This window comes from Pleurodeles waltl, chromosome 6 (genome assembly GCF_031143425.1).
Source record: "Pleurodeles waltl isolate 20211129_DDA chromosome 6, aPleWal1.hap1.20221129, whole genome shotgun sequence".
Classification (NCBI taxonomy): domain Eukaryota; kingdom Metazoa; phylum Chordata; class Amphibia; order Caudata; family Salamandridae; genus Pleurodeles; species Pleurodeles waltl.
This window is the reverse complement of record NC_090445.1, coordinates 441,553,201-441,571,151: the sequence shown is the minus strand read 5'-3', so window position 1 is coordinate 441,571,151 and position 17,951 is coordinate 441,553,201. Positions and strand designations below refer to the sequence as shown.

Genomic DNA, 17,951 nt, shown 5'->3' with positions numbered 1-17,951 from the left:
CTGGTATTGCAAGCTTTTTAACATAAGCATTTTATTCTTAACCTTGCCCAGCAGGGCTCTGCTTTGGGTACTCTGAAGGGTTATCTTTCTGCACTGTCTGCATTTTTTGTAGCTGCCTGTCCAACCTTTATTTTAATCCCGCATTGTAAATAGATTTCTGAAGAATCTTATACATATGTTTCCCGCTTCTCCTTTTATTGTGCCTCAGTGGGATCTTAATTTGGTCCTCACATTCTTGTGTGTGCTCCTTTCGAGACTCTTCATAATTGTCCCCTCCGGCTGCTCAGTCAAAACAGCATTTCTCCTGGCAAGTACATCTGCCTAGAGGGTTGAGTAAGCTGCAGGCTTAATCATCCAAGCTTCCATTCTTGTCCATTTTTCCATACAAACTGGTGCTTCGCTCTAGGACCTCTTACTGTCAAAAGTGGTAAAACCATTTCATGTAGGCTAATCTGTCACTTTGCCAACTTTCTGCGCTCCTCCACATCCCTCTAAAGAAGAGGAACAACTCCACTGTCTGGGCACACAAGAGTTCCTGGTGGACGACCAGCTCTTGGTGGGGTATATTGGGGCGAGAAAGATCGGGTGGTGCAGAAATGGACCATCTCTTGATGGGTCATTCTCTGTGTTAAAATATGCTACGGATTGGCAAAGATATGTAGCAAAAAAAAATAGGGTGAAACCTGTAACCCGTGGACCCGTGTAAGTATGTCTATGAACAAAAAATTGGCCCGTGCACGTAAAGTATTAACCTTTACTTCCACAGCAAAAGTACACCCTCCCAAAAGGTGAGGTTTTTAGTGATTGATTTTATTTGAATAATTCTTCTTTTTATTATGAAAATTGAGTGATTAACAATATGTTAGCTAGATCAGTGGCCACCCACCAGGTAAGAGGGAATTTGCAAGGGGGGGTCCCCAATTATAAATTGCAGCCAATAACTGCAGTGCTATGATATGGGAAGAGACAAGCCGCAAGGTCCAGGCAGACTAAAGGCCTTAAAAAGTATCTCACTGAGCCACAATGTGCCTGTGCCCTGGCAGACACCTCTCCCTGCACTCACATGGGCATGCTGTGGAACAGTGACTGGCAGCCTAGGCAGCGTCTCCCGGGAAAGGGGCCCTAGTCCCTATGATTTACTACTCTGTGGGGTGTTCTAGGTCCAGCTAGGGCCTAATGCTGCACACGGCCTCGGTCAGAGGTGCTCAATTTCTCTCGCCACAGATCAAAGACAGGCTGGAGCATCTCCAAGGCAAACATGTGAGTGGGGGGCACCTTCTAGCAGTCAGAGGACCGCCACGCGACCTGAATAACTTGGACGAGGTTAGTTCTCGTTGAAGAAAAACAACTGTGAAGGATCAGCAAAGCGTTCCTGCTGTCCAGAATTAAACGAGACGCAAGCACCCTTTAGTACCTAAAAGAGGACACATCCTGAAAAACAAATCGGCACACAGGAATAGAAAAGCCAATGGGGACTGAAGTCCCAACACTTAACTGATGGGGGCTGAGAGCAGCAAAGAAAGAGGGCGATGGAAAGACAACAACACCCTGTAGAGACATTCAAGGAGCCTGATTGGATATAGACTTGTTTGTTTGGAACTTAGGGCCAGATGTAGGAAGCATTTTGCATGGTGCAAACTGCGAAAATCGCAGTTTGCGCCATGCAAAATGCTCATCGCGATGCTCATTCACATTTTGCAAGTCCGTACCGACTCGCAAAATGTGAATGCGACTCGCAAATAGGAAGGGCTGTCCCCTTCCTATTTGCGACTCGCATCGCAATGGTAAATTGCTTTGTGACCGTGAACGTGGTCGCAAAGCAATTCGCAGTTACCACCAGTGTCACACTGGTGGTAACCCATTCGCAAAAGGGAAGGGGTCCCCATGGGACCCCTTCCCCTTTGTGAATGTTGCCAAAAATGTTTTTTTAGAGCAGGCAGTGGTCCAATGGACCACTTCCTACTCTGAAAAAATGAAGCCAAATGGTTTCGTTATTTCTTTTGTATTGCAACTCGTTTTCCTTTAAGGAAAACGGGCTGCAATACAAAAAAAAACTGCTTTATTTAAAAAGCAGTCATACATGGAGGTCTGCTGTCTTCAGCAGGCCACCATCCCTGTGAGTTCCGGGACTCGCTATGTGGTCGCAAAATGCGACCCACCTCATTAATATTAATGAGGTGTGTCTTTGCGACCCCATAGCGATTTGCAGACGGTGTCTGAGACACCGTTCTGCATCCGAATTTGCGATTCAGAAATTGCGAGTCGCACAGACTCACAATTTCCGAATCGCAAATTCGGAACTTGCTACATCTGGCCCTTAATGTTCGATGTTATGTGTGGCTTTAGATTCACATGCTCTGCATTCTCCTGCCTTCAAGTGTTGGGTCCAGTTGAGTGTTGCAAGTTGTTTTTCTTCGAACAAGTGTTTTCGAGTCATAGGATCAAGTGAATCCTTCTCGGATGGGCATCAACTCCTTATTTTAGATTGTGTTTTTTTCTGCCATTGGGTTCGGACATATGTCTCTTTGCTCAGTCTTTCGACTTGGTCCGATTCGAAATCTTTCCTTTAGTCTTCTCTCTTATGGACGGTATTGTTTCTCAATTGCGTATTCCCATCTTCATGTTCGTCTCCATTCGTCAGTTGGGGCACTGACCACATGCCCTCCGAGGCGACCTCGCCCATTTAGGGCCTACCTCACCACGCAGCACTGAAGAATATGCTAAGCTTATGGGACGGACACTGTTTTGTTTCTGTCCTTGGTGCCACTCTAAGTTCCCCCACAGCATCCAACATCTTGTTTGTAACTTGTGCCTCTCTCTCAGTCACCGAGAAGCTGCTTGCGACAGCAGCAAATCCTTCTGGTCAAAGAAGGCCCTTAGGGACCTAAGAGCTCATCGGTTTGAGATGGTGAACAAGACTCCGGATGACGTCACGGACATCTTTGGGGAAGAGCACGCCCAGGAGGAGCCGGAACAAGAAGAGGCCTTCTCCATCCAAGATACTGATGTCCAGTCAGATATCGAAAGCCACAAGGTTACATCCACGCATCCTGTGAGCACAGTGGCCCTTTCTGCCCAATCTAAGAATGTTTAAAAAGCCCCTTGTAGAGGTCACTAAACCGCCATTGACACCAGGTCATGGTCCGATCCAAAAAACTGCTTCGGCTGCCCCGCCCTTGGGCTTGGCTCCGAAAATAGTCAAGACCAAAACACCGTCTTCAGGTTTGACCTCTGGCACCTCGTTCAATATGCAGAGCAGACTTTTGTGCCGAAATCCAGACACATCATCTTTAGAGCAGAAGGGCTCTAGCCAGTCTTCAGGTACACCTTCACCTGTGGAACCTGTTTTGGAAACCATGGATGCTCGGCAATGCCGTCTCCGTATTTAAGAGGGTAGTGGGTGAATTATTGCTCTCCCCCCGTACTTTTGAAGAGGAAATTATTCTTTTAAGAGGATTTGGTCACTTCTTCACCTCCAGGGAAGGCAAACATGGACAAGGCTTCCTCCACACCTGCCAAGCCATCTCAACCTCTTTTTCCTCTACTTCCTGTTTCTCCTTCATCTCCATCACCTGCTGCAGGAGATTCTACACCTCTTGGATCTCCAGTATACACTGGGGAAGCTTTGGGTGGGTCACAGCAGGACCCAGATCCATGGGACACACATGACCCTGATCCCATGTTAGCCAACGAGCCAGATTTGTACCCAGCACAACTGTCACCACCAGAGTATAGCGCATCCTATCAACAAGTTATAGCTTGTGCAGCCGCCTTCCATAATGTTGAGCTGCATAGGAACCCAATTGAGCAGGACTTCTGTTTGATACCCATACATTCTCACACACACGGATATACAGTTTCTCCCCATGATCCCTGGCATGCTTCAACACACAGACAAAATATTTAAGGAGTCTGTCCGCCCTAGGGTTATCACCCCTAGAGCAGATAAGAAATACAAGTCTGCTTCCACTTACCTGCTATATATCAGGTCCCAAGTCCTTTCAGAGTCCATGGTGGCCTCCACTGCACGTAAAGGGGCCAATAGTCAGGCTACTGGTGACTTTCTGCCTCCAGATAAGGAGAGTACAAAAGCTAGATGCTGCAGGCAAAAGGGTGGCTGCCCAGGCAGCCAATCATAGGCATATCGCCAATTCACAGGCCTTGCTAGTGAGATACCACCCAGCTCACTAGGATGAGATTGAGGAGCTCTTCCAATTTCTCTCAGATGAGCACTGCAAAAGAAGACAACAGATTGTTGCTGAGGGGCAGACAATCACAAATAATTAGATCCGCTGCGCCCTAGATGCTGCAGACTGTGGTATTAACACTAGTGTTTTAATAAGGAGGCACTGTAGGAAGCTGACTCTCTATATGGTGCCCTAGAAAGAAGTACATGTGCAGAGTCTAGTGGATCCCCAATTTATTAGCAGAGGCAAAAGTAGATAAGACTAATACTCTATTTTGTGGTAGTGTGGGCGAGCAGTTAAGCTCATCAGAGGGCAGTGCTAAGCATTTATTGTACTCACAGAGGCAATAAATGAGGCACAAACTCAAAGAATAAATCCAAGGCCGATTTTGGAAAATAACACTTCTTTTTATATATATGTTTTAAACCCAAGAACTTCGTGATCAGGTAAGCACTTTCTCAAGAATAACTACTTTTCAGTTTTAAAAAATCAACACTTGGTGAAATTCTCAGAGTTCTTCAATGTTACCCTCTGGAGGAAAACAATGTTCAGCAAACACAGGGTTAGCAACAACTTAAGAGGCCAGTCTCAGGGACTTAAGGTAAATACTCAGCACTGATCAGAACAACACCAGCAGTTCACTTCGGGCAGCACTGGGGCAGCTGGATGCAGGTTTGCAATAAGGCATAGGGTGCCAAATGGTTTCCTGTGGGAGTCTGGTCCCTGTGAAGACAAGCTGCTGGCTTGTAGACTTAGGGTGGTTGTGGACGTTGAATATAATGCACCCTGTCTTAGGGCTGGAGGTCCTGCTAAAGTGGTAACTTACATATATTACATGCAGTGTTGGGGGACCTGGTACACAGACTGTTCCATGTCGTGTTTTCAATTTTGGAAGCAACTTGTCACGCAGTCTGGATAAGGTTGGTGCTGGGCCCCTCAGAGTGGCACAAATTGTGCTGCACCTCTGAGGGGCCCTCTTCAGTACCCATGCCTTAGGTACTGGGGTACCATTTACTAGGGACTTTAAATGGGCCGAAGGGCCTGGTCACTTGGGTATCAAGTGACCAGGTGTCTTGTTTTAGGGAAGGGACACTGGAATTGGGGACCTGGTTAGCAGGAACCCAGCGCACTACAGTCAAAGTTGCATCTAACAAAACAGGCAAAAGTGTGTGTGTTAGGGACGTGGGAGGATGAACCAGAACCCAGCTCCCTTCAGGCACACATGGCTTTGATATTCTGGGTTCAAACCAGAGGTCCAACAGGCAGTGCTTGATATGCCCCTCGACAAGGAGCCCCTTTTTGGCCCTCAAGTAGACTCCACCCTTGACAAGCTGAAGAAAGATACAGACACCGCAATGGCAATGGGTGCTCTTCAGTCCCCCTCACAAAAGGGCACTTTTTGTCACTCTACATTCAGAGGTGGCTACAAACCTGCAACCTTGGATGCATCAACTTCCCAGCACAGACAGCCTTCACCCTCATATTCTAGCACTTTCTTTAGGGGAGCCTATACCGGCAATAAAAACCGAGGCAGAGGTAAAAGCACTGCCACCCGAGGCTGTACCTCCACTGCAAAACAGTGACTACCTCTTTCTTCCCTCCGCCCATTCCACACCTCTCCGGGACCGTCTTCAAGATTTTCATCTAGAATGGGTCAACATCACCATGGAACAATGGGTCCTTTACATTATCCAACATGGTTATTGTCTGACTTTCCCATGAGTATCTCACACTTCTCAAACAAGAAGTTCAATCCTTTTTTCTCAAAGGGGCCATCAAGCCTGTCCCCTTACAACTACAGGGATCAGAAGTATATTCCCTGTACTTTCTCATCCCTAAAAAAGATGGCTCTCTCAGGTCTATCCTGGACCTCAGACCAGTAAACCACTTCATTCTTTCAGAACACTTTGTATGGTTACTCTTCAAGACGTGATTTTGCTTCTCCAACAAGGCGATTTTATGACAGCCCTAGATCTAAAAGATGCCTACTTCCATATCCCCATTTACCCTTTACACAGCAAATACTTACGATTCATGGTGGCAGGCAAACATTACCAGTTCAAAGTCCTGCCTTTTGGAATCACCACTCCTCCGAGTCTTCACAAAGTGCTTAGCATTAGTCGCCGCACACATCTGGAGACAAAACATACATGTGTTCCCTTATCTAGACGACATATCAAAGCCAGTACCCTACCACAGTGCCAAAACCACACTCAGATGACAGTCAGCCTGCTTCACACGCTAGGATTCACAATCAACTCTGTCAAATCTCATCTACAACCTCTTCAGATACAGCCCTATCTAGAAGCTGTTTTTAAAGCTAAATCAACATATCCCAACCATGCCCAACTTCGGAGTTTTCAGTCTCTGTTACCCCAGTTTGAGGAGAATCGTACATACAGTCAGGACTATCATGCGTCTCTTAGGGATGATAGCCTCCGGCATTGCCATCGTTCCTCATGCCAGAATCCGCATGCGTCAACTACAGCAGTGTCCATCTCGTCAGTTGTCTCAGTCACAGGGTCATCTGGAGGATCTAGTGTTGTTAGACCGCAGCACTTACCCTTTTCTGCAATGATGGGACACCACCAACCTGTGGAAAGGACATACTTTTCTGGACCCTGTGCCTCAGGTCACCCTGACCACAGACTCTCAACTAATGGGTTGGGGTGCTCACCTTCAAGGCCTCACAGTACAGGTCCTTCGGGATCTCGATCACCAATCCATGCATATCAACTGCCTCGAGCTTCAGGCAGCCTTTCTATCCCTGAAAGCATTTCTTCATCACCTGTGTCACAAGGTTGTCATAATCTGCAAGACTCTCTCGGACAATTTGGAAGTGGGCCCTCCACCACATTCACCTAGTGGCAAAATATCTCCCAGGAATGAACAGTTACTTTGCTTATCTGCTCAGCAGGTTGCAGCAACATGTCCACAAATGGGAACTCCACCCACAAGTCCTTCAAAAATGCTTCTGAAGGTGGGGAACACCTCAGATAGATCTTTTCGCCACAGCGCAAAATGCAAAATACTCAAGCTTTGCCTGAAGGTATTCACACCCTCTATCCATGGGCAACATTCTATGGATGAACTGGTCAGGGATATTTGCACACGCGTTTCCACCTCTGCTAGTTTGGAAGATCAGGCAGACATCTCTCACCATGATCCTTGTAGCTCCCACTTCGGAGCGTCAGCCATGGTTCTCCACACTTCTGAACCTCTCAGTAGTACCCCATGGGAGGCTACCCAACAGGCCAGACCTTGTGACTCAAAATCCAGGACAAATCAGACATCGCGACCCAAAGTCACACTCAACCTTGAGATATGGCTCCTGGAATCATAGGGTTTGGTTACTTAGGATTTCCTGCAGAATGTATGAACATTCTCAGGGAAGCTCGTACACCCACAACCAGAGCATGTTATGCTGCAAAATTGAAGCGTTTTGTATGCTACTATCAGCCCAAACAAATGAATCCCATTAAAGCTAATGTCCAAGGCATTGTTTATTTGCTCCATTTACAGAAAGAAAATCTAGCTTGTACTTCTATTTGGTTACATCTCACCGCAATAGCTACATATATACAGAACAGAAAACCTACATCCTTGTTCAGTATTCCAGTCATCAAAGCTTTTATGGAAGGTCTTAAAAGGGTTATTCTACATGCTACGAACAGATGTTTACCGGGTAAGTAACATTTTCCCTTTTCCCTGTGATTATGGGAAATTAAGTTTTTGTTTGACATGTTAATATGTCTGCTGTTAAATTAAATGAAGAAAGAATGGCGTATTACTCGCCTATAGGTCATGACATAGAATTCCAGCTTACCCATCCACAGGCACGCCTGGCTCCGTGTCTCTAGCTTCGAACCAGATGTTCAACAGCATCTCCTCAAACGTCCCTTCAACAGGGAACAACTCTGCAGGCCACAGGTTGATTAGATGCTAGAGAAGATCAAGAAAGACACCAAGACCACCAATTCCATGGGAGCCCCACAGACTTAGGGATCCTTTAGGCTGTCTATCTACCAGGGTGCCTGTAAGGTCATTTCCCCAAACACCTCACCTCTTAGCAACATCGGCAGCCTCAACAACCCTCTACAAGGGGTTGTTTTCAAGGTTTCTACAAAAGCAGTAGTTCTAAAGGAAGTGATATGGGGGTGCTCCCCCAAGGGAGCTGCTCCAGCCAGGCAGTGACTTGCCCCTTCTTCCTTACCCCCCCAATGACACAACACCTGCCGGGGCTTGTGTCCAAGGGGTTCTTCCCCACATGGCAGCAGATCATCTCCGACCAGTGGGTGCTAGACATCATACCCCATGGTTACTGTTTGGAACACGCTTCCACCCCTCCCAACATCCGCTCTACAGACCCATCCTGTCCCTACAACACCATCTGCTTGGAGAAGAAGTAGACTCCATTCTACCCCAGGACACCTAAAAATCACAGGGTTGTACTCCCTCTACTTTTTCATCCCCATGAAGGATGGGTCCCTCAGGCCTATCCTAGACCTCAGGCCCCTGAATGATAGCTTCCTGTCAGAACATTTCCACATGTCACTCCACAGGATGTCATTCCTCTTCTGCAACACAGCAATTTCATGACTGCCCTCAACCTCAAAGATACCTACTTCCACATCTTAATTTATCCAGCTCACCAGCACTACCTCCAGTTTGTGGTAAGTGACCAACATTATCAGTTCAGAGTTTTGCCGTTCGGGGTCACCACTGCCCCCAGAGGGTTTACAAAACGTTTAGCAGTGGTAGCTGCACACATGCTTTGCAAGGGCATCCATGTGTTCTGTTACCAGGGCGACTGGCTGATCAAGAGAGCAACTTGTCAGCAGTGCCTCTCATACATGCAGACTACCATGAACCTCTTACACGACCTAGGTTTCAGCATCAATGCCACTAAGTCCCACCTTCAGCCCCTCCAAATTCACCCTATCTGGGGGCAGTCATCAACTCAGTGGTGGGCAGGGCCTATCCCAGACCCACAAGGGTGCAGGTCTTCCAGGCGTTGGTTCTTCTTTTTCAGCCAGATCACCAGTTTATAATCAGAACAGTGATGCTGATTCTGGGACTGATGGAACCTGCATTGCCATAGTCCCTCATGCTAGGTTACACATGCTCCCTTTGCAAGAGTGCTTACTGCAACAATGGTCTTAAGCGGAGGGTCACTGGGAAGGTCTAATGTCGATTAGAAGCTGCACTTATCGCTCTTTGCAGTGGTGGAACACCAACAACCTGTTGAAGGGATAGCCCTTTTTCGACCCTGTCCTGCAGATCACTATCACAACAGACGCTTCCCTTAAGCATTTACAGAACCTCACTTGTACAAGGCCAGTGGGCACCTTATCACTATAATTTCCACATAAATTACCTAGAGCTGTTGGCCGTTCAGCTAGTCCGGAAAGCCTTCCGCTGTCACATTGTGGACAAGGTGGTCCTCATTTGCACAGCCCACATGTCTGCCATGTACTATCTCACAAGTAAAGTGGCACTCGCTCTCACCACCTTTCTGCTTTAGCTTAAAGCATTTGGTGCTTGGCGCTCTGCCACAGAGTCCATTTACTAGGGGAATACTTGACAAGCATGCACAATAGCATTGCAGACCTCCTCAGCAAGGTGCAACAAGTCAGCCAGTGGGCAAACCACCTGCAGGCCCTCTTTCAGTACTTCTGGCTGTGGTGGTTAGACCTCTTTACCACACTGAAAACGCAAAATGCCCAAACTTCACCTGCAGGTACCCACAGTCCATGGGCAATGCACTGTGGATGAACTGGTCAGGGATTTTTGCCTATGCTTTTCTTCCTCTGCCTCTCCCACGTCTTCCATTCATGATTCAGAGGCTTTGGACAAAGTCTCTCATCCTGATCCTGGTAGCTCCTACCTGGGCCAGACAACCTTGGTTCACCCCCATCCTCAAACTCTTGCTGGTGCTACGTGTGAGGCTTGCCAGCAGGCCAGACCTTCTCCTGCAGAACCGTGGAGAAATCAGGACCCCAACATGCCCAACCTTGCAATTTGGGTCTTGAGGTCTTAGAATTTGGTTATCTCTGGGATACACTGACATTCTTAAGGAAGCACTTGAGCCCACTACCTGCACTTTTTGAGCAGCTAAATCGAAACTATTCTTCCACTAGTGCCTATTACAACACTTTGGCAGCAACTGTCCAGCACATTGCTACCTTCTCCACTTACAAATCTGTGGCCTGACCTACGTTTCTATTTTGCTCCATTTTACTGCCTGCCTTGCTGTGGACTTAAGACAAATCCATTTCAGGATCCCAGTTATCAAAGTTTTTGTGGAAGGTCTGAAAAAAGTATTTCCTCCATGAGTCCTTGGCTCCTGTATGGAATCTAAACAATGGTCTTACTAGACTCCTATGTCCTCCCTTCAAACCTGTATATTATTGCCCCCTTCGATTCCTCTCCTGGAAGGTGGCCTTCCTGGTTGCAGTCACCTTACTGATGTGTCAGTGAGCTCCAGGTTTTAACATTAGAAGAACACTTCTTTCAGTTTCACAGAGATAGGGTTTTCCACTGTACTTAACCCTAAGTTGCGTCTTAACGTGGTTTCTCCTTTCCACCTTAACCATTCCATTGTGCTGCCAGTTTTATTTCCCCAACCTGATTTGGTTGCATAATCTGGATGTTAAGCAAACCCTTATGTACTGTGTGGCTAGAATGCAACTATTTTGCAGGAATTAACAGCTCTTTGTTGCCTTCTTAAGGCTGCACGAGTGGCAGGCTACTTCCAAACCAGGCATAGCCAGATGCAAAGCTCAATGACTTCAAACATGATATCCAAAATCAAGAGAACTTTACCTATCCTTCCCAGAGCTGATACTACCAGCAGTAGGTGGAGTCACTATACCTTGCGACCCAAGAAGACTTCTTTGAAGAAAAACAACTTGCACACATCTGGGCCCAACATTAGATGGCAGGAATTGGCACAGCATGTGAATTTGCAGCACTACATGTCACACAGATGTTTATAAGGTAAGTAACATTTTCGTTCTGGTGGATACTCTACTCAACCGCAGATTCCTCCCCACGCTCTCCCCTCCCCCCCAACCCACCTCCCTGTTCTGTAGTATGGCTCCATTATCTAAAAAGATTACAATATAAGTTTTCTGCACACTGTTTTGTTGAATCTGTTAATAGGCTTCTTGTCTAAGGGCGCAGAAGAGTCCATGAAAGAATCTGATGTCCCTGTGCATGAGTGTCTATCATATGTGGCTCTTTTTGTGACTTCTGAAACAGAATAGCATTGATGTGGAGTTGCACGGTGCCGCCTCCTAGAGTCTAGTAGCACTTGCTTTTGCGTTGTCTGTCTGGTGCCTGGGGAAATTCACACGGTGATGAATCGTCCGTTAGGTAGACTAACCACCAGAAAGAGCTTGTCCTTGGATAAATACATTTGTAACTGTACTATCTGCATTTCTCCTGAAGTTGCACAGTGCAGAAAACTACAAAGCAACTTCTCCCAAATATTGCGCATCCACTGCAGTTTAACCGTTCTCGAAGAAGCAAAGGATGACGTATGATTTCTTGTTTGAACTTTTTTACGACCAGCAGTACTGAGCTGATGCATTTATTTTAATATGTGTTGTGCATGGTTACTGAATGAGAAGCGAATGTTTTGACAAGTGAAGCAGTCAAGGGGCAGCGAGCAAGACACCGATCATGAGACTGTTTTAGTATGTTATATAGCTGTTCCTCGTGAAATTGCAGCCTATTTGAATAATACCACCCATCTGGAAATACCAGAAATGTTCTGCCACTCCCCCTGTGAGGTCCACTAATGATTAGCGAAGGGAAGTTGCCATATTAAGGGAATCTAGATTAAGAGGTAGAAGCTATAGGACAATGAATGTTTAATTTATTACCTTGATTTCTAATAATACCTATGCTCTATCCCTAGGAGCACGTCCTGAGCGGCTGCCCGTGTTTGACGAGGAATGCTGGCAGCTCATGGAAGCCTGCTGGAATGGAGAGCCTTCTAAGCGCCCCCTCCTTGGCATCGTAGAACCAATGCTTCAGGGCATCATGACCCGACTCTGCCGTCCAAACTCTGAGAACTTGAGCAGGACCCTTGAGGATTCCACCTGAGCAAGAAGCGTTGAAACATTTCCTTTCTGGACTCTGCGCCCGAACTATTTGTTGACTGTTTCAAACTCGTGGGCAGTGTTGGAACACTCAACCACACTAATTGCTTCTCGGCACGAGTTCTCTCTGAATGTTCCATGAATGCAGTCTTTGCTGAATTCTTCCAGCCTAACAGAATTCCAACTGGCTAGGAGGAGTTTTTAGAAATGACATTCCGTGTGGAAGTCTTTAATGGAAGGTTTTGATCTGAATTTCGTGGGCTCCAGAGCAATGCCTGTAGCCATTGCAGTATTGCAAAATCCCCACTGAGCGGGGCATGCATTTATTACGGACCTCGATTTCTCCTGTCTTAATTGCCTTCCAAAAGAGCACTCCTAGCCTGGGCTAGCCAGACAGTAAGTCCATAGTCCAGCCTCTTTCCTCCTCCGTTTGATGTGCAATACTTCTTTCCTTGGCCACCATAGAGGTGTTCATGGAACGATGCAGAGGCTAGGGCTATGGGGACATAAGCTATCGAGTGTTTTGTAGTACTCGATTTACGTACGTACACATTTTAACTGCTACCCAAACCAACCCTGATATACATAGGACACCCGTAGTCCAGATGATGGTCCCTCATAACTTCGTACCCACTTACACAATCACGTTTTGGATCAGATGAAACTTGGGGTTTCCCCTGTTCAAGCACTGTGAATGCAGTCAATGGAGACAAATTAAAACATAAGCTGTGCCCTTGTCTGCTGGATAAAAATGCAACTGTTCGTTTTTTTTTTTTGTTTTTTTTTTTTGTTTTTTTACCAGAACCCCCTACTTTGAAATGTAATGCTTTTAAACTCTGCTTGTATAGATTGGTTTTAAAACGAGCTCCTTCACCAGTATGTGTGTTTTTTTTTTTTTTCTTTTAAAAGCTGGCAGTGGGTTACGTCCAATGCATCTAGGTCACTGCCTCGTCTGTCTGTAACATGGGTTTGGAGTATCTGAACTTTTTTTTCCTATTCCTTCAGTCCCTTAGCATAGCATCTCAACACCAGTGCTTCCCCTCTGAAACGTTGTGGTTGTTAGTTTTGCCATACGTGCCATACTTCCACGTTCTGCCCCTCTCTCCTCAGTGATTTCTAATTAAGCGTACTCCTGTTCTGGTAGGGCCAGCTTTCGATACTGTAGCTAAGTAGCTTTGTTGGGGTCGTGTACAGTGGTAGAAGCACCAGTTTCCTTTCCACTAGATAAAATACTACATCTTTCACAAGTGTAAAAATAGTCTTGGGTCATTCTGACCGCATCTGTTTAAAAAAAAATAATGATATTCTGATATTGTTTTCACTTAGTAAATGGGTGGGTGGTTAGCTTTCATGGGTGTGGTTGAGGCATTCCTGGCCAAAAGCATCCATGTGCTGTAACTTTATTCTTTATATTTTTGTGGTTTATAATCATGATGCAAAAACTTTACACGTTTTCGCAAGGTTGTTTCCCACTAGTTTTGAAGTTGACTTTGTTTGCGTAAGCTGTATTTTTTAATGTTTTATCACCTTTGCATATTTCTAACATTACTATTTAGTCGCTCTGAATGCCTGCACCTGTATGTAAACTATAAGTGAGGGGTATCCTGTCATGGCCTAACAAAAGGCTGCTCGTATAGGTCCGTCTGGGGCAGTATAAGTCTTGCTATGAGACGCCTTGGTTTGCTTTCTAGGGCATACGCTTTGTTAATTTTTAATGTATTTTTCAGTTGGTGGGCCTCGTTTTGCCTTTGCACCGAGGTTCGATGTAACCATGCAGTTCAGAACACTCCATATGAACTGCACTGAAATGATGTTCAGCTATCTGCATATGTACTCTCAATGCAGTGCGGGGCCGCTGTGTGTAAGGAATGAGGTCCTGAGCAGTAGGATGCATTGTCATCCTTTGTAACCAACGGTATTGAAAGAAGAGATGATGAGGTGTTGTTGGGGAGGGTATACGTGCTTTTAGCTGAGTTCGAACAAGAACAGTAAAAGACTTATACTTTAAGGCCTGCATTTCCCCTAGTCGTAGGGCACGGGAGTGCAGCGCTATTTGCTGGGTAGGAAAAATGTAGAAACTTGAGGCGAGCCTTGTATGTTTTTACCAGTGTTAACACTAGATGAGCACCCCTTAATAGGGTGATACCTTGTGGTGTTGTGTAGCCTTGCTGTATCGACCTAAGAGCGGAGGCCAGTATTTCAAAATTGTACAAATAAATACACTTTATGAACAAATATATAAATATATGTATATTCACTTATATTAAACTGAAGCTTTCTATGGTGAAATCTCACTTTGTATGTTTGTTTTTGCTTTTCCTCTTGTTCCTAAAATTATCTGTCAGTTGTGACTGTCGGTAGGCTTCCCTGATCAGTACCCTCCATAGCTGAAAATATCTCTCTGGAAGATAACAAGCCACTAAATCATGGCTTTTCTTAAATGTACTATATTACGTTTTTTGTGCGATTAATAGTTTATCCTAATCCAGTTTTTCAAAATACTAATATCTCTTACTGCTGTCTGCAAATAGGATTCATGCAAATGACCCATTTTGCTACACAATACTCTCCAGATACAACATGTTGTGTTTCTTGGAAGATGAAATAACCTCACTAAAGGAGACTTAAGATGTTTTTGTTCTGTAAGATAAACGGTCATATGGGTTCTAAGGATTCAGTAACTAATTTTCTCATCATTGAAGATTCCATTTAGACTATCTCACAAGTCACCTGCAAATTAAGAAAATGGTCCCCCGTGTATTTTGTTAAATGCGATCTGCTATTTTCTAAGCATGTGCTATCATGGTACTTAAACTAGAAAAATTACCAGGCCCTTCGGTGGTGCACATTTCGAGCCAAAACATGTCTGAAGCCAAAATGGAAGGTAGGGTAAATGGACTTTGCCTTGTAGTCCAGTAAAATAACATGCATTGGCCTTTCTTAAGTAAAATTCAACTTGTGTCCATTGATGAAGCTTCGCACATAAAACTGTAACCTGCCCACTGACGGACTTTGCATATACTGTCATACTTGTACAACTATGCTCAGTTAGTGTTACAAAATTACGCAGGCTGCAGGGGAACATACCACTAGTAAGTACAGTACTGGCAGTGTAAAGTGTTCCTCGCAATAAAGAGGTAGTCAAGAGGTTTCCTCAGTGTGGGAAAGTTGATGCCCTCCTTAGAGGGTGATGAGGCACTATTTACAAAAAAACACAGATCATTACTTGTCCTGGTGATTCTGTAAAGCCTGTGAGCATCGGTTTAACATCTTGGGAATGTTTTGGGTGAATTACGTCTGCAGACCATTCCGTTTAAAGAGTGGTATTTAAAACCATGAATGGTCTCCTCTAAATGCATCAAAGACTGCAAGTATAGGTACCCCGACTGTTCCTTCACCACCCTTTCCAAATGTCCTGAGGTGCAACTTTTGTGTCTGTTCATTTTTTCTTAATATGTAGCCATTTGAAATACTTGATGCAGCAGCAATATACGAAGGTTATTTATGTTCAGTAACTTCTTCAAGCACCCCAAAATAAAAACCTGATGATAGTTATGCTTCAAATCACATGCAACGTTTTGAAGAAGAAGCGTTATGTATCTGGAGGCTGAAAGGATGAAAAGGGGCATGGGAAAACATTTTTGTTGGTATGAGGGCATAGGGCAGTGTCCATGCTTTGCATAACAGGAGCAGAACATCAAATCAGTCTCTGTCTATGGAGGCCTATGGGAAGCATTGTGATGCTTCAATACTACGTCTGGATGAGGTCAGCTGGCTTCTCAGTAGACATCCAGGTGTCTTGATGCACATACCTTTTGATGGCTCACACTTGTTTGGTGAGAAGGCAGATTTGGCCTTAGAATGCTTTAAGAAAAGCTGTGCCATGGCACACTCCTTGGGCCTTTCAGCTACAGTCTGGAACTCCCTGATCCTTTTGGACAAAGGAACCATAAAGAACATACTTGCTTTGGAAGTTGGGACTGGGTGTTATTCCTGCTACCTACCTGTGCCAAAGAAGGGCAGAACCTTCATTCTAGCCTTGATATCTGCCCACTCAATGCATTTCTGTGCAAAGGCAAATCCTAAATGCTCACCCTGGCCCAGGGAAGTGGGTTGTGGCATTGCACCTGCAGGACCTTCATTTGCACAGCCCTGACCTGCAAGCTCACAGAAGCTTAAAGGGAAGATGGCAAACTGAATCTGCCCATGCCCCACTGTAAATCACAGGGTTTGCAATGGGCCATGGGCACTTTCAGGTTGCCGTGCTCCCTATTTGAATTATAAGTTGGGCTATTATACCAAGTTTAAGGTGGCAGTATTATTTACCCATTTGGAGTATGTTGCAATCCCCCAGCATTGGTAGTTTACAAGTTTCTTTCTCTCTTAATCATGGGGGGGTGAAAAGTGTAGTGAGATCACTGCTACATGTATCTAACGTTTCTTGTCAGTGGAGAAAATGTCTTGTGTCTCTCCATGGTGAAGGGTTGAACTTGCACTGCAAAAATTGCAACCAAGAAGTTGTATAAGAGGATGGAAGACCTCTTTCTAAGACTGCAGGTTTTGTCTTTAATTGTTTCAAGTGAATGACACCCATGCAGAGGTAAGCCAAGATGCCTACCACCTGATACTGGTAGAGGTATTTATTTGTTAGTGGAGCCCTCAGGGAACTACGTGCATGTTTTGAAACGAAAACCCTTCTCTTGGTAATGTTCATCTCATTATCATCATGGTGGAAAACCTGCAGGAGTTGTTTGTGTATAACACTTTGTTTTTCTCTGTACTCCAGGAAAGATCTGTCCATATAAAACTGTGTACAAAGTGCCCCTGTATTCCATGGAAGCTTTAACTGTCCTGCGTTATGTTTTTTCTCTACATTTGTGTATCTATCTTGTCTGTAGTATTTGCTTAATAAGCACAGAAGGTTGTGCAGTGGCCTTGGGAGCACTTTGACTCGGGTTTGCTCACACAGTGAGAGGGGAGCACTTTATAACTCATGATGCTATGTAGTAATCAAAAAACGTTTTTTGAACAATTATATTTTTGTAATGTATGTCTGAGTGCACAAAATGTCTTGAGTGAAATAAAGATCTCTGTAACCTAACTATACTGTTTACCTATGAAGCTCTGTCAAATGAGTTATCTATTGTTTCAGGGTTAGGAGGGTTTGGAGTGTTGCTGCCTCTGTTTGTGGGCATTTTAGATAGACATCCCGTCCTAAGGATGCTGGAAAACTGTCACTACTTTAGGGGAGCCAGAAACACAAGTACCCCATCATGATATCTCCCTTTCATCACCTGTGCTTGGAGCACTGACTCCGAGTTACTTCAAACCTTTCTGTTTTTTTGTTTCACTTGACGTCTTTCTTCATAAGATTGTTTTTTCTGTACACGTTTTCATATGTGATATGTTGTTTTTCTGAATCACAGACTATGCCATCAATTTATCTGAAGTGCCCCGTGTGTTGACGAAGGACCCTAACTTATCATGTGTATCACCTATCTCATCATTTCCCACACAGTTGCATAGTATTCTTTTCGTAATGTATAGAAGGACGTTAGAATACAGGGAAAGGATTCCTCTATCTGGAATACAGAAAAAGGCTAAACAAATCTTTTTAAAAACTAACGGAAGGTGGAACAGTATTACCAGGTGACTT

At 45.0% G+C, this 17,951-nt stretch overlaps 1 protein-coding gene across 1 annotated transcript in view; it reads left to right on the top strand.

Annotated features, from left to right (window-relative positions):
* DSTYK (dual serine/threonine and tyrosine protein kinase) overlaps positions 1-17,397 on the top strand; it is a 327,446-nt gene extending 310,049 nt beyond the window's left edge. The window contains exon 13 of the mRNA XM_069238535.1: positions 12,112-17,397. Within this exon, the coding sequence (XP_069094636.1) occupies positions 12,112-12,299 (188 nt within the window). The 3' untranslated portion in view covers positions 12,300-17,397. The remainder of the gene's footprint in view (positions 1-12,111) is intronic.
* Positions 17,398-17,951: the final 554 nt, after the last annotated feature.